This window comes from Phyllostomus hastatus, unplaced genomic scaffold (assembly GCF_019186645.2).
Source record: "Phyllostomus hastatus isolate PE091 unplaced genomic scaffold, TTU_PhHast_1.1 phas_contig_37, whole genome shotgun sequence".
Classification (NCBI taxonomy): Eukaryota; Metazoa; Chordata; class Mammalia; order Chiroptera; family Phyllostomidae; genus Phyllostomus; species Phyllostomus hastatus.
In genome coordinates this window covers 11,659,100-11,686,694 of record NW_025333867.1, presented here as the reverse complement: position 1 = coordinate 11,686,694, position 27,595 = coordinate 11,659,100, and the positions used below count along the sequence as shown (strand labels likewise).

General features: G+C 37.7%; 1 protein-coding gene across 3 annotated transcripts in view; it reads right to left on the bottom strand.

Moving 5' to 3' along the window:
* Positions 1-27,595, bottom strand: part of EXOC2 (exocyst complex component 2) — a 254,233-nt gene that overhangs the window by 85,896 nt on the left and 140,742 nt on the right. For all 3 annotated transcript variants that reach the window (XM_045841724.1, XM_045841722.1, XM_045841723.1), the window contains exons 13-17: positions 15,701-15,825; positions 6,618-6,683; positions 6,293-6,450; positions 5,789-5,910; positions 4,602-4,663 (exon numbers count right to left, since the gene is read on the bottom strand). In XM_045841724.1, coding sequence (XP_045697680.1) covers positions 4,602-4,663; positions 5,789-5,910; positions 6,293-6,450; positions 6,618-6,683; positions 15,701-15,825 — 533 coding nt within the window. The remainder of the gene's footprint in view (positions 1-4,601; positions 4,664-5,788; positions 5,911-6,292; positions 6,451-6,617; positions 6,684-15,700; positions 15,826-27,595) is intronic.

The window sequence follows — 27,595 nt, the reverse complement described above, 5'->3', positions numbered from 1 at the left end:
AGAAATACAGAGTTCTCAGTCAGTGTATATTCTAGGGTGACACTAACCATGAAAGCAAGATTAAATGAAACTGTTACTTTTTACTAAAAAAAAGTAAAAGTACAGAAATAAAGTAAGTGCAATCCCAAACCAACTTTCATGAAGAAAGTAAGTGGAACTCAGAGGAAAATGGTGATGGAGAGAGATAAGTTTTAAATAGGATAGTTAAAGAAGGCCCCTCTCAGACAGTGAGAACACTTAAGCTGAGAGTTGAAGAACAAGAGGAAGCAGCCCCTAAAAAGTAAAGGGAAGAAGGGAAGTGACTCCGGAAGGGAGACAGAATGTGCACAGGCCCCACCCAGGGTGGACAAAACCTGACAGGGTTGAGGGGCCACATTGTGTCACAACCACTGAGTGTGGACAGGGGAGTTGAAGAGATAAAGCTAAGGATCTACATTTCATTCAGGGGCATGGAACTGTCCAAGGCTCAAAGTTCAAATAAATCATCTCTGTGCAAAAATCTGGAGTCGGAACCTCGCCTCAGTTTACATTTTAATTTTTAGAGGAGTTGGGGGAGAAAAGGAAAGAGAGACATTTGTACACAAGGGGAATAAGAAAAGAAGACACATTTATTTTCTAACAAAAAGGAACCCAGATTTAATGAAAAGTTAAAATAGTGCCTCAAAACTTTAATGCTGCACTTTGAAGCCACCAGAGGGCACCATACAAAATACTTAAAAGTAGAAGTACCAAAAAATAAAGAATATTGGGGGGGAGGGGGCTGGTTATAGGATGAAGTACCAACTGCACAGAGAATATTTAAAGAGCCAAAATGTTTGTTAGATACCTGATCATATCCATCCAATGTACCTGACTCAAAAAGGATGAAAATCTAAGATGTTAAAATAGTAAGTAACAATTAAATCCAAAATTCAACTATGGGCAGTTAAATGGTAAAGTTCATGTGTGGTTATTGAAATATCTTATATTAAATTTGAACTAGATTTTCTTATTTTTGTTATATATACACATCTATTAATACAACAAATGGATAGAGAATACTGGAGAGCCCAATGAGTAGTTTCAGTTAAACTAGAAGTATATGACAGTCAAAACACCTATTTCTTTTTTTAAACGGAAATAGTGCTATCTCTGCATGTTGCCAGTGAATCACCAATTTAGTTGATATAAGGGATTATCACAAATCATGCCAGTTCTTCTGAAAGAAAAAAATTCTTAGAATTATCCAGATTTTAAAAAGGCAAAAAATATTTTCAACATGAAAAAAACAGGATGCTTTCAAATAAACTATTTCAGAGCACTGAAGTACAAATTAAAGGTAATACTTCACCTGAAAGAATAGTCATAATGAGGCAAAGCTGCCTGTTCATTTATTTAGCATAATAATAAAGGAATGTTATTTTACCCCCACCACAGAGAAAGAAAAACATAATCTCATTTCAAACTAATGGGACTGGTACTATAGAAACTTGAACAAAAATAAATTAGAGGCATGTAATTTAAATCATTGTTCAAAGTCGAAGAGTTTTAGTAATGTTAGTTAAGTTACAACACTCAAAACTGGGATGTACGTAGACTTTTATTCCAAGTACTGATTCACTTTATCTCTTCAGCAAGGTCCATGCTAAATAGTTAAAATCATGCTCAGCTTTATCAAGTCTATCATGTTGGTATCTTTCTTCAATAAACTCTGACTAGAAGGACTGGCTGACACCAGAACTGTAACTTCTTGTGGGTCATTCATCTATAAGGTGTGATGGGTTTAGTTTTGTGACTTGTGTGTGGGAGACCAAACATAAAATTAGTTACAGAGGTTACAGTTTCTTATATTATAGTTAAAATTTAAATTGACTACAAATAATTTTATAATAATCATTTCAAAGCATTTTTTCTTTTTTTAAAAGATTTAATGTATTCATTTTTAGACAGGGGGGAAAGGAGGGAGAAAGGGAGACAAGCATCAATATATAGTTACCTCTCACATGCCCCCCACCAGGGACCTAGCCCGCAACCCAGCCATGTATTCTGACTGGGAATTGAACTAGTGTCCCTTTGATTCACAGGCCAGAGCTCAACCCACTGAGCCACACCAGTCAGGGCTCAAAGCATTTTCAAAGAGGCTGCTATCAGGTAAGCACACACTGGGACCTTAAGTGTGACAGCTATCAGGCAAGAACACACCTGGAGCCTAGGTGTGGAAGCTATCTGCTGGACACACACTAGGACATCAGGCATGGCAGCTATCAGCAAGAACACACTGAAACCTCTGATGTGGCAGTTATCAGTTAAAAACACACCTGGAGCCCAGGTGTGGCTGCTATCAGGTAGGCACACACTAGGACTTCAGGCATGGCAGCTAACACACAAGCATACACTGAGACCACAGGGTGGAAACTATCAGGTAGGCAAGCACACACTGGGACCACAGGGTTGAAGCTATCAGGTAAGCACATACTGGAGCTCCAGGACTGGCAGTTATCACATAAGCACACACTGGGACCCAGATGTGGCAGCAGTCAGGTAAGTATATTCTAGGCTAAATGTGTGTGCAAGGAACACTAGTTTAAAGAAGGAGCTAAAGCCGATACCTGTTTCATTGCTAAGTTTTGTGCAATTTTTTTCATGAAAACAGATGCTCTTTTAAACATACGTACTTTTTTCATTTGCACAAGTCTTATCTGAAACACATATCAAAAGTCAAGCATCAAGTAACATGCTGTCTAATGTGCCCTGGCCTATTTCATCTGTAGCACGCTATTCAGTGTATGATGGTTGAATGATTCCTTTTCGGCCTCTCTTTCAGGCTTGTTGTGACAATTATGTGGTACAGGGTTATATGAAAGAGCTTGAAAACAGTGAAGTATAATATATATTTAAGGTATTATTATAGTGGCCCCAGTATTACAGGTATTATTTTAATAAGTAAAACTCCTCTATAAGTATACAAAGGTTTGTTGTTCAGTGCTTTATTCCCATTTCATTTTAGCTAGCAACACTGTGAAAAAATGTTCTGCTTCTTTAATTAGGGCAGATAGGTTAAATGGCTTCTTGGAGACTGCGTGGCTATGATGTAGCAGAATCAGGACTGAATAAGACTATGATTCTAAATCCAGTGCAGTACAGCAGAAGTATAATGTGAGCCACAAGCACAAGCCATGCATACAATTTCAGACTTTCCAGTAACCACATTAAGAGAACTAAAAGGAAAAAATTAATGTTACTATAATTTATGTAATGAAATATACCAAAATATTATTTCAACATGTAATCAATATAAAAAGTTGAGATATTTTACATTCTTTCTTCTTGTACTGAGTCTTTGAAATCTGATGTGTATTTTACACAAGCCACATGTAAAGTGGCTGCCATAATGGATGGTGCAAGATCTGCCCCACACCTCCTTCCTCTAAATATTTAGTGTGACAGAATTAGTTATTAGTTTTTTTAAATGTAAGTCATTATGAAAAACAGAATAAGACAAATGAATCAAAACAGGTATTTTATAAAAAATAACTTTTAAAATATAATTAGAATTAAATAATTTATTTATTAAACTAATACATTCCCTTAATTTCAAGCATGATTTAATTTACAAACATATGGAAGCAAGCACTACTGTTATAAATCACACTGTTACATATAAAGGAAGGTATATTTGTATATATTTATATTAACTTAGGAAGAAACCATGAACTTTGAAGAAGAGAAAAAATTTCAACTTGACAAAAATTCTTCAACTCTCTATATCAAGAAAAGCTATCAAGAAGTATAAAAATTAGAGGAAATGCAGAAATATTACATGGGGTTATTGCTTCTCAATAACTTGATTCAAATCACGGGGGTATAATGTATAGCACAGGGAATATAGTCAATGATATATACTAACTTTGTTGAAAAATGGTAAAAAAAAAAAAGCCCATAAAATGTGATTCAACCACTACTTTACAAATTTGGCATACCAAAACCATTTATTTTAGTTTCCTTTCTACAAACTAGGCAAAAACTGCTAATTGCCTCCTCAGATTCTGGTCCATGGCACAGATATAAAACATGAAAAAGTATGGAAACTATATTCAAAGGTATTTTGAAAACCTAAACATCCCATTTAAATAGATGATTCTTTTGAAGGAAGAGATCACAGTTACTTGACCTGTGTATGTATCTGGAGAAGTTTGCTGTTGTTTATTTGTTTTGTTTTGGCTTAGGAGCCAGCAATATCATTTTTTTTTCTATCCCTCTTTTCTGAAAAATTCAAGTTGTTGGGTAACTTAGCATTAAACATAATCTATTAAAAAATGCAATGCAAACAAAAATAGTAAGTGATAAAGGATAAAAATAGATTATTCTAAAAGAAATCCACCTTTCATTAATTTTTAAATATATATGGTTAAACTGTACTTGAGCAGCAAGAAAATAAATAAACAAGCAAACGTGTGGTTAGTGTTCAGCAAAAATGACTGAGAAAAAATTTATTTTTCTATTTCTACAAATTATTTAGAATTATAATACAGAGAGCACATGCTCCTTATTAATATAATAAGTCATTAATTTTGAATATAACATACACTAATGATTAATCATTTAAAAGCATTTAAACTTACTAGAGAAGTCAGGCCTTCATTACCGACAATCCAGTCTTCCTTTCCAGCTAATCTCTTTACTTCTATAAGGAGAACAAGCACAAGTACTTTTTATTGCAGTTATCTCACTGAACTTTATAGAGATAAAAATCTATGGGTTATAGTTTTTAACTTTTTTATAGGTTTGTAAAAAAGCAGGTACAGAATATAATTCTGGTAGAGTCAAGGATTTAAATGTGTATTATTCACTGCATTTTTCTAATAAAACATTAATGTAAGTAAAATTTTTGACTACAGAGCCCAATTTGGAGAATGCTAGGCTAGGTTTAATAACTTTAAACAATGTATTAGCTTTTCAGCACTCTTGATAATATCAAACATGTACAAAATAACATTATTTTTCCCTAAAATTTCTAATGAACAATTTAGATTCTATTTTAATCCCATACATTCCTGACAATGACAGTCTGATTCTCACTTGGCTAAAGGAATGCAAGTCCAAACCTTTTGCATTACAGTGTGTTTCAGTTCCCTAAAAGGAAGAGGTGATGAATTAAGAGGACACTGCTCAGTTTCTTATGTGACTTGATCTCATTTCCATTTACTGAGTGTATCAGTCACCATTTCTATATAGATATGGTGACAGACAGTAATGGCTTATGTCATTTATGACAATGCTCTTGTTTCTGAAAACATTTAGTATCTAAACGACTACTTTCTAAAGATAATCTTAATTGTTATTTTATAACTCTTTGTAAAAAATCCCCCCAAATTCTAGAAAGTATGAAGAAAGTGAGCTTTGCCTATAATTTCTACCATATGAAGAACCACTGTTAATAGTCTTTCTTCTAATTTTACATTGATATTTATAAATTAAACTTTTAAAATATGCATATACTTTTTTCAAAATTGAAATATTTTATATACATTTTATACTCTACTTTCTCTACTTAACTTTTGCCATAAGCATATTTTTATATCTTTAAATATTTTTCAAGTAGATCCTTCTTAATTTCTGTAGTCTGGCATCTCCAATTTAAAAAAAAAAATCCTCTGGAAAAAAATTATATTGAATAGCTACAGATGGTCTAAAATGTTCAAATTTCCATAAAAGTAATTTCTTGTTTTCAAATATTTGAAAACTAGAAAGAGGTGGCATATTCAGATAACCATTGTCTAGTAAATGTCATCAATTTCCCCCACTGTACCTTCTGCTGTATGTTGCAATGTGACCATCACACAATGTACTCGAAGATCCAAAATGAGATCCTGAATAGTCTGTAACATGTCATTAGGAATTTCAAGGGCAGTCAATGATTCATAAGTAAGCCTGTAAAACAAACACAACAAAACAAAAGTGAGCAGAATACAATCACATCAGTTTGGCCATCCTGTAATGATTCATTATGGAGCTTAGATGCTACAATATTATGTTGAAAATAAGGTAAAAGTAAAACTATAAGAGGGATTAAAATATAACAGTAACACTGAATTAAACAATAAAAGATGCATACCCAGTCTGGCATTCTCATCAAACATAGAACTAGAAAAGTTTAATAGCCTGTGAGATGATACATGGGAAAACAGTGGAGGCAAAAGGATGTAAAAGTAAATTCTTCACAGAATGTATTAAAAATCCTATCTCATCCTCAGTATTCTTTTCAACAACCAAAAAATATTGACCTTTTTCAGGCAAGTATGTCTATATTTACCTTGCAGTCTGGATGACATGAGCAAGCCATTGTCCATCCAGCTCAGACTTCACCTCCCAGCCTCCATACTGCCTCATTCCACCCTCTGGGATGCTGAGCGGAAGCAGCGCTCCACGGATCAGCTTCACAAGGCAATGCATTATCTCCTGAATCATTTTCTGGACAACAGTAAATAAGCAAACCTCATTAAAAGTCACTAACTTGATTACATCAAATGAATGAATCTGCTTGAATGATGATGAATAGCTTGAACATAAATAAAAGTCTTCTACTATGATTGAGAAAAACCTACCCTGTTGGAAAAGTCTACATACTTATCTCTTACCTTAAAATCATTTTGTCTTTGCCTTACATTCTTTGATCTTTCAATGTGGCTTGACTTCTCAGCAGTCTTAAAAATTAAAAAACAAACATTTATCTTTATAAATAATTTGGAGTTGTACATAAAAAAGGATGAAATACAGTTATAACTTGATTTAAAGAAATGTATAAGAAATAATCTAAATTTCTGATTACAGGATGACTATTCTAAAAACCTTTCTTATTAAAACAAGAAGATATTCACCTTCCTAAAATATTTAAGTACAATTCCCATTAATGAACCTAAGTATTAATTGAAACAACCTTATTTTTGTAGGGGAATTTCAAATGTCATTTTCATCAACAATTTTAAGTGGTTAAACCTAAAAGCAGAAGTGTCCAAGCATGCAGCTTGGGATGACTATGAATACAGCCCAACACAAAATCATACATTTACCTAAAAGATTATGAGATTGTTTTTGTGATTATGTGGCACAATGTCACATAAAATAAACATGTATGCTTTCACTATTTGTTAAACATGCATCTTCAAGGTGAAAACCAACTTATCAATACCATGTTTCAAACAATAACAGTGTTCCAAATGAAATTATGGCAAGCTCAAATTAAAGCAGGCAATTTTAGGCATTTTGACATGTTAGCTAAACACACTCCTGTGTACAGCAAAAAAAAAAAAAAAATATGCAGCCTTGCTTTGCTATTTGATACAAGAATTTGAAAACAGATTTTAAGTTTTCTGGGAAAATAATCACTTGCTATATTTGAGACTCCCATTTTCAGTCGACATAAGTATGTTACCTGCCAATTAAATGGAATGCGTAGAGATGCAATGTGACATTCAACTTAAAGAAAAATCTGATCATGTCTCTGTACTGGACTGTTATAGGTCTTGTTTTCCCAGAAACAAATATCCCTGGCTTCACAATCACACCTTATTCATGTCATCGCTATTTGACAGCACCTACATTGGCAAGCAACTATTTTCAAGAATAAAACACATTAAGAGTAAAATTAAAACCAAAATATCTGATGAGCACCTTGAGAACTCACTGAGAAACGCAACTACTTCTATGAAACCAGATATTGATGTACTAGTTTCTCAAATACAATGTCAAACATCCCACTAGTTTTATGATGCTCTCTTTTACTTTTATAATAAAAAAATTAACAAAAACATCAGTAATGTTTTATTACTTAGATATGTACATTTTCTATATTAGTGATCACAAATGTGGTACCTGTTGATGATTTTGAAAGATTATACAAAGGCCCGCTGTATAATTAGTGCTATTACATGAGGACTTTTTTTCTTATCTGTGATGGCAAATATCACGAAAATTATGCATGGACCCTTTTTTGTTCATCGATTTTTGTTAGTGTTTGTATATTTAATGCGTGGCCCAAGACAACTCTTCTTCTTCCAGTGTGGGCCAGAGACGTAAAAGGTTAAACACCCCTGCTTAAAAGCATTATACCCATGATAACATTCTCAACATCATTTCTCACCAACTAGGAAGGAAATGTAAAAAAGAGTAAACTCCAGAATAATGTCTACTGATCTTAGGACATATATTCCATTCCCCTAACAAATATTGCTGAATATAAGCATTATAACTGGCATTTTATTTTTTAAAAAATCATAAATCATTGCTTTTCTTCAAAGGTTTTTCAGTCTAAGGAGAAAACATATTACAGAACTCTAAAATTAATTTTTTATCTGTTTACTGAGAGCCACGTTCTCTTCTGATAATTCTCCTTAAAGTAATGTGTAGATGACTACAGTGCATTGATTAAAGAAAAATCAATTCAACTGGATTTCAGTTAACATTTTATTAACAAATTTTTAAGAACTAGATATTATTATATAAAATGCCTTAGAAAGTTTCCAAATAAAGAAGTGACAACACGGTGCAATATAAAAGAAAATTTTGGTATTTTATTAACATAAAGCAACATATTCAGCTTTTATCATATATATCAGCATTTATCATATTTTATCAGTATTTATTAACATATATTCAGCTTTTATAATTTTTTCTTTGTAGAAACACACTTCTGCTTTAAAATACTTAAACTTGAGTTTTTAAAAAAATGGTAAACCCAAAATTTACCTCAATAACAATTCAATAAGAAAAATCCTAAGTTCATTGGCAAACAACACTCAAAATTCTTTGTGCACTAAGATTTAACTCAGAAATTGATGTTTTTGTCCCTTTATTTTTAATACAAATGAGAAAATACTGAAGTGCTTTATAGCTCCTGTGAGAAGTGAGTAGAGGGGGATAGGGTTAAGAGCATGACTAGCTAGAAGAACACTGCACTAACCCAGGGAAGCAATGACAGTGTTTTAGGCTACAACAGTGAATAGGGGATCCCTGTGGATGGCTTAGATACAAGCTTCTGGGGCAGAAGTGTCTGAACCTAGTGATTCCACTGGGTGTTTCAGTGAGAAGGGAGAGATGTCAAGAGTGACTTCCATCTGAGTCATGACCACTCAGGTAAGTCCAAATGGCCCTGATGTCTGTTAGCCTACTTTCTGTTTCTGTCAAGTATGCTGCTCTGATTCAAAATAATACTTGGTAATCTAGTGGCCCAGGTGTAGAAAAGCAGAGATGTGGCCCCTGCTTCATGAAGTGATAAAGAGCTATTCTCTAAATGGTAGTTTATCAGGCCTATGTCATAAGTACTTTTTTTCTATACTAATTTATCCTCATAGCTTCAAATACCATTTCTAATACCTTCCTATTTCAGGTTCTGCACTCAAATCCACTATGTATGTGGAAGGGGAAAATGGGGAGCGGTGGGATTCCTTCAGACCAACAAATAATTCTCCAGGACCCAGTTCTGACACTCCCCAGAGTCAGATTCCAGTTAATGATTCAGTCCCATAAGACCTTCCTCCCTGCAAGCCCAGACACACAGTTTAAGATGCCAATCACAAGCCCAGGTTGTCTCCTGTGCTTCTGGTGACTGCCTACAGATTGGAGTCCCTACAAACCTCTTCTTAGATTCAATTAATTTGCTAGAATAGCTCACAGAACTCAGAGAAACATAATACTTATTAGATCACTGGTTTATTACAAAAGAGTATAACCCAGCAACAGACCAATGGAAATGATGCATAGGGCATGGGGAAAGGATGCAAAGCTTCCATGCCCCCTCTGAACAGGCCACTCTCCCAAAATCTCTATGTGTTCATTAACCCAGAAACTCTCTGATCCCTTCCTTCTGACTTTGTACAGAGGCTTTGTTAAAATCACTGGTGACTGGTGACTGAACTCAACCTCCAGCTATGTAGGAGGTTGGGGGGGTGAGACTGAAAGTTACAACCCTCTAATCACATAGTTGGTGCTCTGGGCAACCAGCCCTCCAGTCTTAGGTGGGGACCTAAGTTGTGTCATTAACATAACAGAAGACACCTTTATCATTTCTCACTTCAGAAATTTCAAGGGTTTTAGGAGCTCTGTGCCAGAAATGGGGACAAAGACCAAATAGATATTTATTATAAATCATATATCACACTTCCAAATTTATATATACAACCCAAATCTTTCTTCTGATATTGAATATTTCTTCTTGAATAACTCACAAGAATTTCAAATGCAACAGAATAAAACAGAAAACTGTTATTTTCCTCCAAGTATGTTCTTTCTCATGTCTTTCTGACTTTGAAAACAGCACCTACTCACTTGGGAGCCCATGAAAGTTGTATGTGAATCCCTGTCCTCATCATCTTCATGTGATCCATCAGTAGTACCGTCAACACTACTTCCAAAATACAAATAAAATTTATCCTTTTCTCTCCAACTCTATTGCCAAAACGGTAACCCAACCACCATTTTCTGGCTGGACAGCCACAAGAACATACCAAACTTGCCTTTTGTTCTCTGCCAACTCATTCTTGAACAAGCAACCAGAGTAGTCTTTTTAAAACAGAGAAATCCAGTCAGGTAACTTCACCACTTCAAGAGTCTCCATGGCTTCCCACAGCACTTAAACAGGGGTGTCAAACTCATTTTCAGTGGGGGCCACATCAGCCTCATGGCTGTCTTCAAAGGCCTGAATGTAATTTTAGGACTGTATAAATGTAACTACTCCTTAACTAGGGGCAAGGAGCTCGGTGCCGCCACCAGGCAGAAACAAGGTGGGGGGGGGGGGGCCAGATTTGGCTCATGGGCCTTGTTTTGTTTGCCACCTGTGACTTAGAATACAAACTCTTTACCCTGCCTGCTGCTCTAGCCTCAGATCTTGTTCCTCCTAATATACTCAACCACTGCTCGGCACACTCTGGATGCTGTGACTTTCTTTCTGCCAAACCCCTTTCCCCAGTTCTGGGTGTGCTATTCTCTCTGCCTAGTGCACTCTTTCTGATCCTTTGCATAGCTGTTTCCTTCTTATGCTTTAAGTTTCAGTTTCAATATCATCTCCATATAGAAATCTTCCCTGACTTCCATTCCACTACTGATATTATTTAAGACTCTCAGCTGTTACCAAAATTTAGGAAAATTTAACAAAAATTGTCATTCTGTCTCTACAGGAGGGGAGAGGTCATGTTCATCTTGGCCACTATTTTACTTATATTGTATATATGTATATTAAAATGTGTGTATACATGTATTAGTACCTAGCACAAAGAGGCTATTCAGGACATTCAATATTTGGTGAAATAAAGTTATCACCAAGGGTTAGGATTCTTCAGAACCTCCTGGAATATATTTCAGAAAGTATGACGGCTCTGAATGCCACTAGGTTAATCAAAAGATCTTCTTTAAAAAACTTGAACTCCAGCATCTCCACAGGGCAGCCTGGCTGCAGGGCATAATCCTGTGATATGCTCCTGAAATGTTCAACAAACTTAATACTTCTCCTGGAGATTGAAGATGTCAACAAAGGGATGAGCAGAGGTTTAAGAATTTTGTGTGAATGTTGGGGGTTGAGAAAACTGTTTTAGGTGTGGAATTCTGATGTTGCTGAGGAGCCCAGCACCTACTGTGGCGTCAGGGAACAGAGAACAACACTATCATCCTATACTGTGAAATCTATGTAAAGGACTTTGTGAGGTCTATTTTTGTGTCAACTTTACAGGGCCATTGGGTGCCCAGAAATTTGGTTAAACATTACTCTGGGTGTGTCTGTGAGGGTGTCTCTGAATAGGATTAATATTTGAATTGGTAGGCTAAAAGAAGCAGCTTGGCCTCCTCAGTGTAGGTGGGTCCCATCTAATTAGTGGAAGTCCTGACTAGAACAAAAAGGCCAGGGTAAGGGGGAATTCCTATAGCTTGACTGCATAAACTGGGACATTGGCCTTTTCCAGCCTTCAGACTGGAACTGAAACATTGGCAATTCCAGTGTATTGAGCCTGCTGGTCTTTAAACTGGAACTATACAAGGGGCTCTCTTGAGTCTCCAGCTTGCTGATTACAGATCTCAGGACTTGTTAACCTCCATAATCATGTAAGCCAATTTCTTAAAGTAAATCTACTTCTCTTTAGATATATGGTTAGACATAGAATCACCATCCTATTGGCTCTGTTTCTCTAAACCCTAATATAAACCTGGTTTAGTGTGCTGTGGAGGAAGAGATGAAACGCTTAAAGATATAAATTGTCTCAATGAAGGGTCATACCAGTATAAAACGGTAAGCATCTTGATTGTCAAATGGTATCTCTTCTAGTTTTATCTCCCATAGTACCTAATACTAAACTTTTCACAAAGTGGGCTTGTTCAATGGGAAGATTATTTCATAGTCCTTTGCAAAATATTTTCAAATCAAAGAAAAAAGTGAAAATCAATCATCATATCAAAATTAAGGCCAAATTTTGCCAGAACAATTTTGTCTACCAAACATGTGCTAATGAATGCATGATGCCATCTACTGCACAGAATAATTTTATAAACTTCAAGGACCTGTCTCTGAATATATGAAAAATGGAGGAGATAGGAGAATGGGTTCTAAAGCATGCCCCTTGCAATTGTCAATATAAATTATTTTAATGTAATGCAGAAATTGAACATTTTCAACATATTGAATTATGTACAGTTTGCTCTATTTTTAAAATCTAATTTTGGAACATAAAGTGCTATATACTATAAATTATAAAAATTTAAAAAATTCTATTCCTAATATTTAAAAATTATTTGGGTACTTTAAAAATTTTCACCCCAAAATACACTATATTTAAAATATATCTAAAGGTGAGATCTTAACCTACTATTAACCATTTCGTTAACTAAAAACCTTAAGTCTTTCCTGCACACACAGACCAAAACTACTTTGTGGTGAGACCAACGGCTAGATTTCACTGTTTTGATTCACATATGTTACTTCACACGGGCTTGACTGGTTGGAAGAACTGACTATTTTTTAAACTGCTGAAAACTCCATCTAAATCTTTAACGGATAAACTCTTAATAAAGTAAAATAGTTCTATAACAAGAAAAATAAGAAATTTCATGTAAGTTGTATTTAAATATTACAGAGCTCTCTTGTATGAGATTAAATAGCAACTGTCAAAGCCCAAGACTCTTCCCAGTTTAATTTAATTGTCTGGATTTCCCTCACAGAATGAAATCGTGGACCCACTTTCCTAACTCCTTCATTCCTGTCTACTGCCCTTTGGTGTCTTTCTAGCTTTTCGAGAGAGGGTAAATAGTTTAAAAATATGCCTAAATATATAAGTGCATAAGTATAAATAAGTAGAAATACCACAGGCATAACCAACTCAGTAAAACTGATAAAAAACTATTTTTTTGTACTACTATTGTTTCACAACTAGGTGTAACCTATAAGGAAGGAAAATTTCTTCCTTTTCACTAAAATATCTAAGGCGAAAAACATTTGGGAACTTTACAAACTCTAAAAAGACACACAATAAGGCCACTAATGTCAATCTATGCTGGGCCACCAATGGAAACTGATCCAATCAGAAGGAAAAAGCATTTGGCAGGAAAATAACTAGGTTTAAATCCATTTCCTAAGGGAATAATTCTTCAGATGAGTTAATCCATCTTGTTATTATTCAACACTAATCTAGAAGTTCATCAGACCAGTATTTCTTAATGCTATGAAACTTGGTTCACTGAAAACCTATTATGTTCCAAGGCAATGAGATTTCAAATACCAGAGTATATATTTATTCCAAATAATATAAGCAAATTATTATTTATCTTCTAGACACTGTAATAAGTAAACACTTCACTTATATTAACTCATTTAATTCTCAAACCAGCCCGATGGAGTGGGCACAGAGAAGTAAAGTTATTTGCCTAAGGTCATAGCTAATAGGTGACAAATATTAGGTGTTTCTAATTCAACACTAGTGTTCTATAAGAAAAAGTGTTAATACTCCTTGTCTAAGGCAGCAATAAGGAAGTATCTAACCTTTCTAGTCCTCGTATCTAATCCTAGGAATCTGAGTTAGAAATGGAGCAGATTAAAAGAGTCACCTATGGCACCATGGGAATGGTGCAGCTGTCTTCCACTGTGGGAAAGGGCGAGAACCCAAACCTGTTCTCAGCATAGCCACACCACTCCCATCCAGCTGAGATGAATAAAAATGTAAATTGATGGGGAAATGTCTGAAAGCTGTACATTGAGAAAACTTTTTCATGACACCTGGAAAATTGACATTTAAAGCATTTTCTTTCTAGGCCAGCAATAAGCAATTTTGCACTTATGTCAGCCAAACTCCACTTTATTTTATGGAAGACTGACTTTCTCTGTATAGTTAATTTTCAATGGACCTTTTTGTATAACCAAGTGATACAAAAAGAACAAAAGTTATGACATACATTAGTAATTGCTATAATATTGAAAGTTCACTTAGAAAGTATAGTAACTGATACACTCCTGAAATTAAAGAAATGCTTAAAGGAATGATTTTTCTAAGAAAGTTGTTTTTTTATGCATTACTGATTTTGTGTTTTTCATGCACTAAAGAAATTTTATGGTTTAGATAACTAACCATTCTCATAAAGAAGAATCTAGGAATCTACTAGGTTAAAAAGAGACAGTGGACAAAGAAGAATTAAATATACAATGGAAAAAACAAAAAAATAAAATGAACAATCCTTCTTTAAGAGCAGCATGAATGTATGCCACAAACAAGACTCGATGGACGTTTGGAGTACCCAACATATACAACCACTTTTTACCAAGGACTAGAGGTCTTGAACCACAAACGTACGCCTTAGTACAAAAAACCAAAAACTTTTTAGCCCTTTTCCCCATCCATTTTTGTGTTGACAAGTACAAAAGATATAGGAAATAGCTTTTACCATCAGGAAGATCCCTATATCCCCAGATCTCTCAGGGCTATAAACAGTTCTCTTTGGAGACTTGAAACCTGAGCTGCCTTCTCCAAGTTACAAGTGGAGGCAAAGGGTACTACAGTATATATGCCAGGACCTAGCGGCCTTTCATGGAGAACTTGAAATGGGACTACAGAATGATGAATCTAAGTTCCAGGTGGAATACAGAATAAGTCAGAGTCATTACTTTATGATCATAACTTCTATGACACCAATTATGTTATGATTAAGATACTAAGTAAATGTGTGATCTGTAAAAATATAAAGGCTTATAATAACTTCTGTAGAATGATCATATAAGAACTAAATAAAAGAATCTTTAATTCTTTCAAACTAGGAAATTCCAAAATTATATGAATTACTTCAAATCTGTGTACAAGCTGCAAGCATTTTATCCTTATTTTATCATTTATTCATAGTACACAGTAATTTCACACATAATTTGACCTGACTGGCACTTAATTCAGAATCCTTGAAAATATTTTGAATTTTCTTTAATTGACTATCTCATTTAATCCTCACAATCACCCTTTGAAACAGATGCACTTAATATTTTCTTTTTACAGTTGAGGAAACTGAATCCCAGAACAATTAACTTGTTCAAAGTCATACAGCTATTAAATGTTAGGGCTTTACAGTGCTTTTAAGTAATTTTTAAATATTGGACAATAGTTACAGGTGCTGGGCCTTTAAGGTTTTAAAAAAGCCACTTCAGAATCTTTAAGACTAAAAATTCACAATTACTTAACTACATCTATAGTCATATTAGGATACATACCTCACTGAAAAGGCTTCCATTAACATATGAAATCCAAAGTTTCCAGAAGTTAGGCAGCTGACTTAAAACAAGCTTGGTCAATTTTTCAACAAATGCTACCCGGTGGGGACATTTGTATCTCCATGCTAAGGGAGGTAAAGAATAAAACACTTTGAGTATACTTTTGAATCAGGAATAAAAATCTATTTAAACAACCATATTGCCACTCCCTCACCCAAAAATGTGTTCCACTTTGGATGCAGAGTTTTAATATACTGAAAGCCCACTATTCCGTTCTTCATATTGCACTCGCAGTGCCTGCCTGTGCAGAACACACTCTCACCAGAGGCCCCAGCTTTCCCACAGGTTATGAAAGGCAAGGGAGGGGATGTCAGACCAGAAGGGCACAGAAGCAGGAGCAGGGAAGACTTCATAGAGTAGGATCCTTTGGCTTTTCAACCTTGTTGTCTTCAGGATCCTATATATCTCTAAAAAGTCATGCCTTCAAACAGCTAAGGCAATAAATATTGGCCTCTAGACAATATTTAAATTTGTAACTAATATCAACTTATTAGAAATGCCATTATACATTCTTATGTAGTGAAAAGTCAGCAAGAAGTCAACCTATCACAAAGGAACATATTCAAGCACAATCATGTAATAAACTCCTCCCATAACAAAGAAATTTATGAAAAAAATAAAAATATCGAAGCCTCTGGGGTTACATGTAATTTAATGTAGTTATTGTAGTAAGTGGGAAACAAGATCTTATAGGATTCTTAGAGGAAGAATAAATCCGTGAGAATAAAAACAAACGTAGTAATTCACTGAGTGTGAATCACTTTCCCATCTCTTCTACCTTTCTTAATCACACTCTCTTCCTGCTTCTCTCCCTGCCATGCCCTGCTTCCTGGCCCTGTTGTTCTGCTTCAGAGCCTCTAACACAGGCAGGCAGAGGCTTGCTTCTTCACTGTCCAACTGCATAGCACTCATGAGGAGCCCTTCTGGGGTCAACTTCTAACTTCTATTTGGCAACTTCAAAGCAAGTCAAAAAAGGGAACTTCCATTAATTTCTCCATTAACTACCAGTTTCCTTTAAAAATACCTCCAGGCAAAAAAACTTGTGGTGTAATATTATCCTTGTTATTCTAGGGGAGGAAAGGTGGATTTTATTTATTTTAAAATATTTAATAATTTTCTAAGAATATATAGTTAGAAAAGAAAACTACCACTCCCTCTCATCCCCCATTGTACAGTTCATAATTCCAACCATAAAAAGCCACTGTTAATAGTTTCTTGTGATTCTTTCAGAAATGTCTTTTACATACAAAGGCAAAAAGAAATATGTATTTTGCCCCCACTCAAATGTTCTTTTACACAAATAAAAGCGTACTAAAACACTCTTTTGACATAGCTTTTTATCGTTTAACAATGAGTCCTAGAGTTCTTCCATACTCATACATAAATGCTTCCTATTTTTCTCCCTCACCAATTACATAGTGTTTCATAATTAGTAAGCCTCCTTCTAATGGATAGGACTGTTTTTAATCTTTTCCAGTTAACATTAATGCTTCAACCAATAAGCTACATATCAGCATGTGTACAAGTACAAATGCTCCTCAACTTACAATGGGCCACATCCCAATTAGCCCATTGTAAGTTGAAAATATCGTAAGTCGAAAAGGCACTAAATACATCTAACCTAGCAAATGTTAGCTTAGCCTCACCTACCTTAACCGTGTTCAGAAGCCAACATCCAAAAATTGCTGGCAACACAATACACTATAGACTCAGAGTATCAACTGTTTACCCAATGACTTACTGCCTGGCTGACTGAGAACTGTGGCTCACCATGCTGCCAGCATCACAAGACAGTGTCACATTGCATATTGCTGTCACAGGTGTGCACAGGTGTGCACAGGTAACCAGGTTCTTAGTGATCGAGGACAAAGAATTGAACCGAACACACAAAGTTTATAGCATAAAGAAAGAGGGGAGGTTTATTAAGTGATAGTACACACCACAGGACACGGGAGTGAGCCAGCTCTGAGCAGAGGAAAAAAAAAGGGCACGTGGGCTGGGGGGATTCTATTCTTATAGAGGCAGAAGCCCCCCTGCTAGTCTTTGGCGGGCTTTTTCCTGCGCAGGTACAAGGAGTTGGATTTCAAAGCTACTGCGCATGTGTGGTTTCCCATGACTTTCTTGATTGGCTACTGGAGAAGGGAGTCCCACAATGTTATTTCATTATAATGATATTATAATGAATCAGGGGTAGCGCGCAGGCGCATTCTATGATTCAGAGTTATCCCAGAAAACAGGAACAACCCGTCTTAGGGGGGTCTTTGTCATGTATAGGTGTTTTCTACCTCAGCCCTGCGGGGCCTCTGGAGCTTCCTTCCTGACTACCTCCTGCCTCAACTTCCCCCCTGAGAGACATGGTTCTCAAAAATCTTTTTGGGGTTGTTGAAGGATGAAGATCCGTCTTCCATAGCTGCTTCAGGCTTAGATTGGACAGTAGACCCTGCCTATTGAGAACCACGGAACTCTCGCCCTATTCTATCTAGAGGTTGAGGAGGAATTCCTGAGGCCACCGCAGATGCTGTATGTTGGTCAGCTTCAACATCGTTCTCAGGGATTGGTTGGAAACCTTGGAGCGTCATCAGTTTGACGTGGAACTGCTTAAGTCTAGAAGAAACAAATTTAACAAGTAGATTAAATAAGCAAGGTCCTAAAAGTAGTAAAACCAGCAGTGTTATTAAGGGCCCTAAGAAGGGTAATAACCATGTTAAGCCAGGGAACCAGGAGGTCAGGGCTTCCTTAATCCCTTGGCCCTGTTGATTATACTTATGTAGCCATTCTGCCTGTTCATAAATTTTCTTTATGTTAGTTTCGATCATTCCAGAGTTATTTACATAGGTGCAGCAGGTTTTATTGATAACAGCACATACCCCTCCTTGTTCTGCTAGAAGATAGTCAAGGGCAAGGCGGTTATCCATGACTACATTTGCCAATGAGTCTACTGATCTTGAGAGTCCAGCTAGAGTACCAGCAGTATCTTTGGAGATTTCTTCTATAATCTTAGTGAGTTCCCTTAGAGTGGCCTCATGATAGGCGAAGCCTCCCCAGGGGGCTGCAGCGGCTATAGTGGCAGCAGCTCCAGCCACTACTAGACCAAAAGCTCGTTTTTTTCTGCTGAGAGATGGACTCCCAGGACCCATGGTTATATTTATAACAGTAAGGTCTTGGGGTGCCAAGGTCCCTAAGGTACAGTCACCCCCATGTTTAGAGTTGCTGAGATGAGTATAAGCAATAGCTTCTTGAAGTTCTGAATGATCCGTTAGCCAGTTATTGGGAGTCCCACATAGCCAGACAAGCCCCGGGGGTGCTGCAATAACTGTGGCATTAGTGGAGTTATATTTGTTAAGGAGGGCATATGGCAAGGGGGGAAAGGCAGTCCTTAAAAGGGCCTAAGTTATTTCCTTGATCTTTCCCCCCTGCAGGAGGTGGTAGAAATTTTGCTAATACTCCTTGAAGAGATTGGTTTAATTTCCAAGTAACACATTTAGAAGTATCGTTTGTATCTGCATTGTGAGTTTTGTCAAAGCAACAATGGGTACTATTAGGAATACAGTTAGAATCATAATTCGGGTAGCATACTATATGTGACCAATTTAAAGGTTTGAAAATTTCTTCCTCAGAATGATTCTCTAGAAAGCTGGAACTTGAAAGAGAAGCCAGGGCTTTAAATGGGTCAATGGCCCTTGTATGAGTATTATTATAACATGGGGTACATCCCATCGTACTGTTGCACTTAAGAGAGGTGCTGGAGTAATTAAATGGCTTTAATTCTAGTGGGGTCATATGGAAACACAAAGGAGGATTTCGCTCCCATGTGACTCTTAAAGAAAAAGAGGAACACGTGTAATTGGCAGAGGAATTCAAAGCACTGATTAAGGATTCATTAGCTATTGGGTAGGCTTTTATATGAGTATTATATCTGGAAGGAGTTTCCGGGTTAGGATGACATATCCAACATTGGGCCAGGTTTTCTCCTGCTGCTAAGGTTCGAGAAGCATTCACTAGAAAATTTTCATCCCATTCCGTTATACAGGGTGCAGGCGAGTAGAGAATGGTTAATAGAAACAACAAAGACATTTTCATTTTAACTGGATTTTAACCGGTAATGCAGTCTTTGCTCTTCCAGGAATCCCTGACTCCCAAACTAGTGGGTTTACTGCATCCAGAACTGAACTTGGGATTTCTTCCTGATTTCGAACACTACTGATTATCATCACCTTACTTAACTCAAATGGCACTTCAGGGAACAACAAGATGGTTCCCATCTGAGCTAAAAGGTCCCGGCCTAACAGAGGAATAGGGCACTGAGGAACAATTAAAAAGGAGTGTTTGAATATTCGACTCTCAAATTGGCAAGTGATAGGGAATGTATAAAAATATGCCTTAGAATTTCCTTCGACCCCCATTACCTTAACTGATTTGGAGGAAAGAGGTCCAGAGTAAGAGTTAAGGACAGAGTAAGTGGCCCCTGTATCAACAAGAAAGTCGATTTTCTTACCTGCCACATCTAGAGTTACCCAGGGCTCCTCGGTAGAGATGGGAATATGGAGTATTCCCTGGGGCCGACCTGTTCCCCGGGCACCTTCAGTCCTCAAGAGTAGCCATGGCCTTGGGAGATGACCCCTTTCCACTATGGGAGCGGGGGCAGTCTACCTTCCAGTGCCAGGGATCAGAACTGAAGTTCTTGCATAGAGGACAGGGCCTCGGAGGTGGCTGAGTGCAGTTCTTTGACCAGTGTCCAGGGCGCTTGCACTTATAACAGGTCTGATCCTTTTGCCGCCTCCCGAGCTCCCCTGATGGGGCTGGTTTCCGCCAATGGCACTACTAAAGGCTAGTGCAAGGAGCTCTGCTTGCCTCTCCCTTTCCTTCTTTCCCTGTTTTCTTTCCTCCAAATCCCTATTGTTAAAGACTGAAAAGGCTGTATCCATGAGCTGATCTAAGGGGGTCTGCGGGCCCATTTGTAATTTCTGAAGCTTCCTGCGAATATCAGGGGCAGATTGAATTATAAAATGCTGCCCTATCAAGATTCGACCCTCCGGGGATGAAGGGTCCAAGTTTGTATATTTTTGGAAGGCTTCTACTAGTCTGTTTCTGAAGAGAGCTGGGTTTTCTTCCTTGCCCTGAAAGATTTCCCTAACCTTTTCATAATTCACAGGTTTCTTGATGCAGTTTCTCATTCCTGCCAGTAAGCAATCTATCATTGCATCCCTACTCCAGATCCCTGCCTGAGTATTGTACTCCCAGTTAGGTTCCTGGTCCGGGACAGCTTGGGCAGCTGGCTGGTTAGTGCCAGGGTTCTGGGTATGCAGCTGATCTGCATACTTACGAGCCTCCTCCCAGATCCGCTGTTTCTCGTCTGGGGAACAGCAGGTGGTCAGAATTATGTACAAATCCCTCCACGACATACTAAATGCTAGAGTAAGAGTCTGGAAATTACTAGTGAAACGTGAAGGGTCCTCTGAAAAACTCCCTAGCCTGTCTTTACATTGTTGTAAATCAGTTATAGAGAATGGCACTTGTACCCTTATAGCACCTTCAGGGCCTGCTACCTCCCTCAAGGGTAGGAGTGCAGAGGTGGTAGGGGAGATAAGAAGCGCCACTTCTAGTATGTCCTGCAGGGCTGGGTTTTTCCTCAGCTGGTGGCTTTAGGTTATCCATAGCATAAGGTGGTGGAGAGGTCGCTCCCTCTAAGGTAGGGGCAGAGACTTCAGAACTCTGGGGTTCCCTTAATCTCCCTTGAGAGACAGGTGGGGAGCTAAGGAGGGTATCTTCTAATTGATCAACACTTGGGCCTGTAGGTTTTGTCAGGGTGGGGCTGGAGCAAAAGCGAGGGATCTCGGTACAGAGCCATAAACGCCTGCACGTAAGGAACTTCAGACCATTTGCCTTCCCTCCGGCAAAATAGATCTAGCTGTAGGATAGTATTATAATTTGTGCTCCCATTCTCAGGCCATATCTCTCCACCCCCTAATTTATACTGGGGCCAAACAGTGTTACAAAAGAAAACTAATCTCTTCTTTTTTAAGTTTTTGGGGTCAAATTTATCCCAGTTGCTAAGAATGCAACCCAATGGTGATTTGGAAGGGATGGAAGATGTAGTTCCCATCTCGACTGCGGTGATCCTAAGAGAGAAGAAACACAAAGATACTCCTTTGCAGACTAGAGGCGTCCCTCTCTTTGCTGCCCTTAGGAGATTCCTAGTGGGCCATGGGCGTCCCCTGGGATCCCACCGAACTACCAGACGTCTCTGGCGAAAGAGATTCTAGTGAGAAAAATACTCCCTTGCAATCAAGAGGCGTCCCCCCTTCTCTTGCCTCAGGAGCTTCCTAGTGGGCCACAGGGCGTCCCCTGGGATCCCACCGAACTACCAGACGTCTCTGGCGAAAGAAATCCTAGTGAGTGTCGGCCGACAGAAATCGAAAAGACTTGAGAGAATCACCACAGTCTACTTTTGTCTCTAACTATTGGGAAGGAACCAGTCCTGCATTCTTGAGCAACTGCCTATAATCCTGAAAATCCCAGACTCTACCCTTGTGGCCCTAGTACATTTCCATTTCTGTATTCTTCATCTACGGGGGACCCTCATTTTCCTGTAAGCTTTAAGATCTGGGGCAAAAGGAAGTGTCTTACTAGAAAAAATAATTTCTGGCCCTGTAAACCATTAAGAGGAGCACCAAGATGACCTTATTATAAAATGACTCCTTTCCAGATCACAAAGAAGACCCTTAAATATTCTATGTAATTTTCCAGAGCTTTAAGAAATTGTGCCTGCGTCTGAAATCTCCCAGAAGGGACCTCATGCCATGTCTAAAACACCACCCTTCATACTGGAGGCGTATCTCATGGAGGGACAATGAACTGAGAGGGGAAATTAAAATACCCTTATAGAAACAAGTAAACCACCTTAGAATTCCAAATTCAATTAATTAGGTAAAAGTGGCTCTATGCAGCCGTTCTAGTAACCAGCGACCAGCAGGTACCTGTTGTGCAGTTCTGAGCGATGTTGCTGCTTACAATGATAGTATACACGTGGCAAAGATGGGAGTGGCTCATTCCTGCAACTGTACTTAGTGCTAGCCTAACAATGACCCCAAGGTAGATATCTTAGTACAAAGACAGCAGGAACCCTTCATACATAAAAAGGCAAGTGGGGTGTGAGTGAAGGTATAAAGATCAGAAGTCAGTTGGGGAGGAAAAGCATAAAAGACTGTCCGTGGGCCTGATGAAAAGAATGCAAAAGGAAGTCACAGTGCAGGTGAGGTGGTGACTGATATCCCGCTTGGAAGGTCCGACTATGCCTACTGGGGGAAGTGGCCGCGGGGGTGGGGGCAGTGTTTTGTGCTTTCCACAGTGTGCCTGACCGTTGTACAGACATTTTCTTGTACCTGGCGGGGACTAAGGCTAACCCCGTTCCGCATCCAAGTTATCCTATCACAGGAGTCTTCAAGCGGCGGGCGCCCTTGTGGCTTTTAACTGCCCGACCTGTGCCCGCAAATTAGCGGCCGACCTTCCATCACGGAACATCAGAGTCACCGAAACAGAATAGGTGATAACGGAAAAGGGCATCCCGGGTGTCAGAGCAGCAAAGGGGGGCTTACCACTCCGGTGTCTTCTCCTAAGCTGGCTCGCCAAAAACTGTCACAGGTGTGCACAGGTGTGCACAGGTAACCAGGTTCTTAGTGATCGAGGACAAAGAATTGAACCGAACACACAAAGTTTATAGCATAAAGAAAGAGGGGAGGTTTATTAAGTGATAGTACACACCACAGGACACGGGAGTGAGCCAGCTCTGAGCAGAGGAAAAAAAAAAGGGCACGTGGGCTGGGGGGATTCTATTCTTATAGAGGCAGAAGCCCCCTGCTAGTCTTTGGCGGGCTTTTTCCTGCACAGGTACAAGGAGTTGGATTTCAAAGCTACTGCGCATGTGTGGTTTCCCATGACTTTCTTGATTGGCTACTGGAGAAGGGAGTCCCACAATGTTATTTCATTATAATGATATTATAATGAATCAGGGGTAGCGCGCAGGCGCATTCTATGATTCAGAGTTATCCCAGAAAACAGGAACAACCCGTCTTAGGGGGTCTTTGTCATGTATAGGTGTTTTCTACCTCAGCCCTGCGGGGCCTCTGGAGCTTCCTTCCTGACTACCTCCTGCCTCATTGCTAGCCCAGGAAAAAAAATGAAAATTCAAAATCACAAGTACAGTTTCTCCTGAATGTGTGTTGCACTGAAACCATAGTAAAGCTGAAATATCACTAAGTCGATCCATCATTAAGCGGGGGACTATCTATGTAAGTGCAGAAGAGGAATTGTTAGGTCCAAGAGTACATAAAGTTGTAGTTTTAATAGGTATTATTAAACTGATCTTTAAGGGATTATTTACATACTCACAAACAACACATAGAAGTTATAGCTTCCTTATAACCTCAGCAATGAACAAACAGAACACATAAAACCCAAAACAACACTAGCAGTTTTTGCCTAACTAGTATCACATTATAGCGTTACAATGCCTTTTTAGCTTTCATTATGACTGAGGTTGAGTACCTATTCAAATGCTTAAGAGCCATTCAGACTTCCTTTTTTGTGGCCTGTAGAACCTCTTTATTTATTGAGCACGTTAGTCCTTTGGCTATATTATGAGTTGTGAGAAGCTTTAAATTCGGTTGTCCTATATAAGGAAGGCATGGTTCATTACTTAGGAGCATATTTTAAACTTGTACTTGTTCATCCAGTCAACGTTTACTGAATGTCCACTGTGTGCTAATTCTGTGGCTGCTCTCCAAGAACTGTCTAATGATGCTCAGCACAAATACTCAACAGGGCAGGTCTCTGCCTTCAGACAGCCTACAATTAAATGGACAGCCAATAAAAGGAGTCCTAATAGTAATATGATATGAGTCTAGTGAGATCAGAGGTATATTTCATCTAAAGACAGAGCTGAAACAAACACTAACTACCTTCGAAATGGCAGGCAGCACACTACATAGCATAGACCATTGTTGATGTGTCTTGGGCCAATGACAAGGTAAACATAGAACAGGAAAATCTAAAAACTGAAAAAGCATCAAAAGACCTGCCTCATATAGTAGCAAGTAGACTCTTAGATGGCTTATTCCTCAGAATTAATGTTTCAAAAGATATAAGCTCCTCCATTCAGCTGTAACCCTATTGTGAGAAACTAATATGGCATCCTTACCTCATACACTCTTTGCAGGGCTTGTTTTAAATTAAAGTGAAAACAATATAATCTGAACCCAAGTCCCCACTGGCTATGAAGTTGGACAAGCTATTTGTGTAGTCTGGCCTGGCTTACTACACATTTGTGTATTCTACATATATATATATATATATATATATTTAACATACACAGAGGTGTGGTCTCAAAGATGAGTCTGTCATAGAAAATACCTGTACCCCAAAGAAAAACAGGAAACACTGCCTTTTCACCAATTTAAAAGAAAAACTCTTTTTAAAAACCATAGAATAAATAAACAGAAAGTAAACTTAGCAATTCTCATTAAATCCATCAACTAGTAAGTATTCTACTTGAAATGGTTTTATGATAGAAGTATTCAGACAATTTTCAGTAAAAGCATAACACACCAATTCCAAGAAGCTTCCAAAAACATTCCTTCAGCTGAATCTTTTTTGGTAAATTAATAGGTAAAATTATTTTGTCTGGAGTATTAATATAGCTACTAAATGGTATTGCCAGAAAATCATACTGAGCTGGAAGATCTTCAATTACTTAATGCGTTGGCATTTAATCATTAAGATTCTTGGAAAACAGATGGATTCTTGCAGCCTCCTGCCCACTGACAGAGAACAATTCTTAGTCTTGTGTTTTATTTGATCTATTTATTATTAGCAGATTCTTTATATCTATATATTTATGAATGTAATGAGAATCCTCCTGCCCACCTCTCAATTTCCTTCTAAGTCTACTTCATTCAAATTCTGATAATTACAATTGAACAATGATTTGGGGTTTTCTTTTCTAAATGAATTCAACATGTACTAATTTAATTCCCACACATTATATCACTGACAGAGAAACTTCAAGAGTTATTTCCTAAGTCTGATGAAAAGAACTAAGGGGAAATCGCAGGAATGCCCAAATTTTTTTTGATAGAAATTAAAGTATGAAGGCTTATGAATTTTGCTTTGATTGCAGAGTCAAGAACAAGTTTCTTCAGCTTTATTCATACCTATGTTTTATTATCAGCAATTCTTCATAATGTTCCAATTTCAAGTAATAATATTAGTGAAAATAGACTTGAATTATTTTACTTCCACCTCTAGCCATGTTGGAGTAATGAGAATTGGGTTTAATCTCCTATTATACACAATAAGAAAACTGGAAGAAAAACATAAACAACTGTTTTGAGACACTGAACAAAAGGACAGGGAAACGTGGTGAGTCCACATTTGCCCTGGCTTTTGCCTGCAGACAATTTCTAGACAACATAGGTAAAGGGAGGTGGAAGCTAAACAAAGCTCAGTGCCCTTTCTGAGATGGAAGGATGAATTTCAAGGAGGTGAAGGCAACTAGGAAATACAGGGAAGAATTCTGTAAAGCAAGGAGGAGCTACATAGAAAACAAACTAGAAAAATCTACGTAAGAGTCCTGAGTCTTTTTTTTTAAGATTTTATTTATTTTATTTTTAGAGAGGGAACGGCGGGGGGCGAAGAAAGAGAGAGAGATATCAATTTGCGGTTGCTGGGGGTTGTGGCCTGCAACCCAGGCATGTACCCTGACTGGGAATCGAACCTGTGACACTTTGGTTCGCAGCCCATGCTCAATCCACTGAGCTATGCCAGCCAGGGCTGAGTCCTAAGACTTTACAAAGTACTAGGTCATGCATATATGGTGTAAGGTCAAGTTTCCCAGAGATCACAAGGGGCAGGGAGACTTTCTAGCTCTTAACAGCCTGAAGGAATAGTCCTCATCAATTACCTGGGTCATTTAGTACAGACCCAAGAGATTATGCCTCAACAGGATGACTGAAATATCCCTAGAATAAAGGCAACTCTAGACTTACTCTAGCAAACTTAACAAGCCTTGAATGGATCAAACTTGCTGTAAATAACTGATAAAACCAAGTCCTGCACTTTTTAAATCAAAGCAGCAAAACCCAGAGACTCAACACTATATTCACAGTGTCTGGGAACAACGAAAAATGAAACAATTAGCCATGCCAAAGGCAGGGAAATGTGAACCATAACCAGAAACTAGGAGAAAAATTAGTCATTTGTTATATAGATCTAGAAATAACAGAGATACAGAATTAGCCAATAGTGGCAATGTTCAAATATTTAAAGGAAAACATGAAAATAATGAAAAGGAAGATCGAGATGAAAATACAGTATGTGAAAATTTTAGGTCAGACTTTGCTGAAAAGAAGGTAAGTTGAAAGTGTCGCAATCAGACCATAATGAAAAACAGATGGGGAGCAGGGGACAGAGCCTGAGTGACCTATGGTGTAGCTCACTGGTATAACACACACATAACTGGAGTCACAGAAAAGGAAGCAGAACAGAACAATATTTGAGAAAATTATGGCCAAAATTTTTTCAAATTTGATGAAAATTTCCATAATTTGATAAAATAGATACAAGGAGCTAGATAAAACCTAGGCAGTATAAATCTGAACTGTTCAAGGTGATATAATTCATTATAGTCAGCCTCAAGTATAATTTTTAATTTATTTAAGCCTGTCAGCATGTCAACTGATGGTTGTAAATTACATAACAACAGGGAAGCCATGAGGTGGAAAGAGTTTAGACCTGACATTATTCTACTGATTAAAGGAAGGAAGTATTTTTTAAAAACTC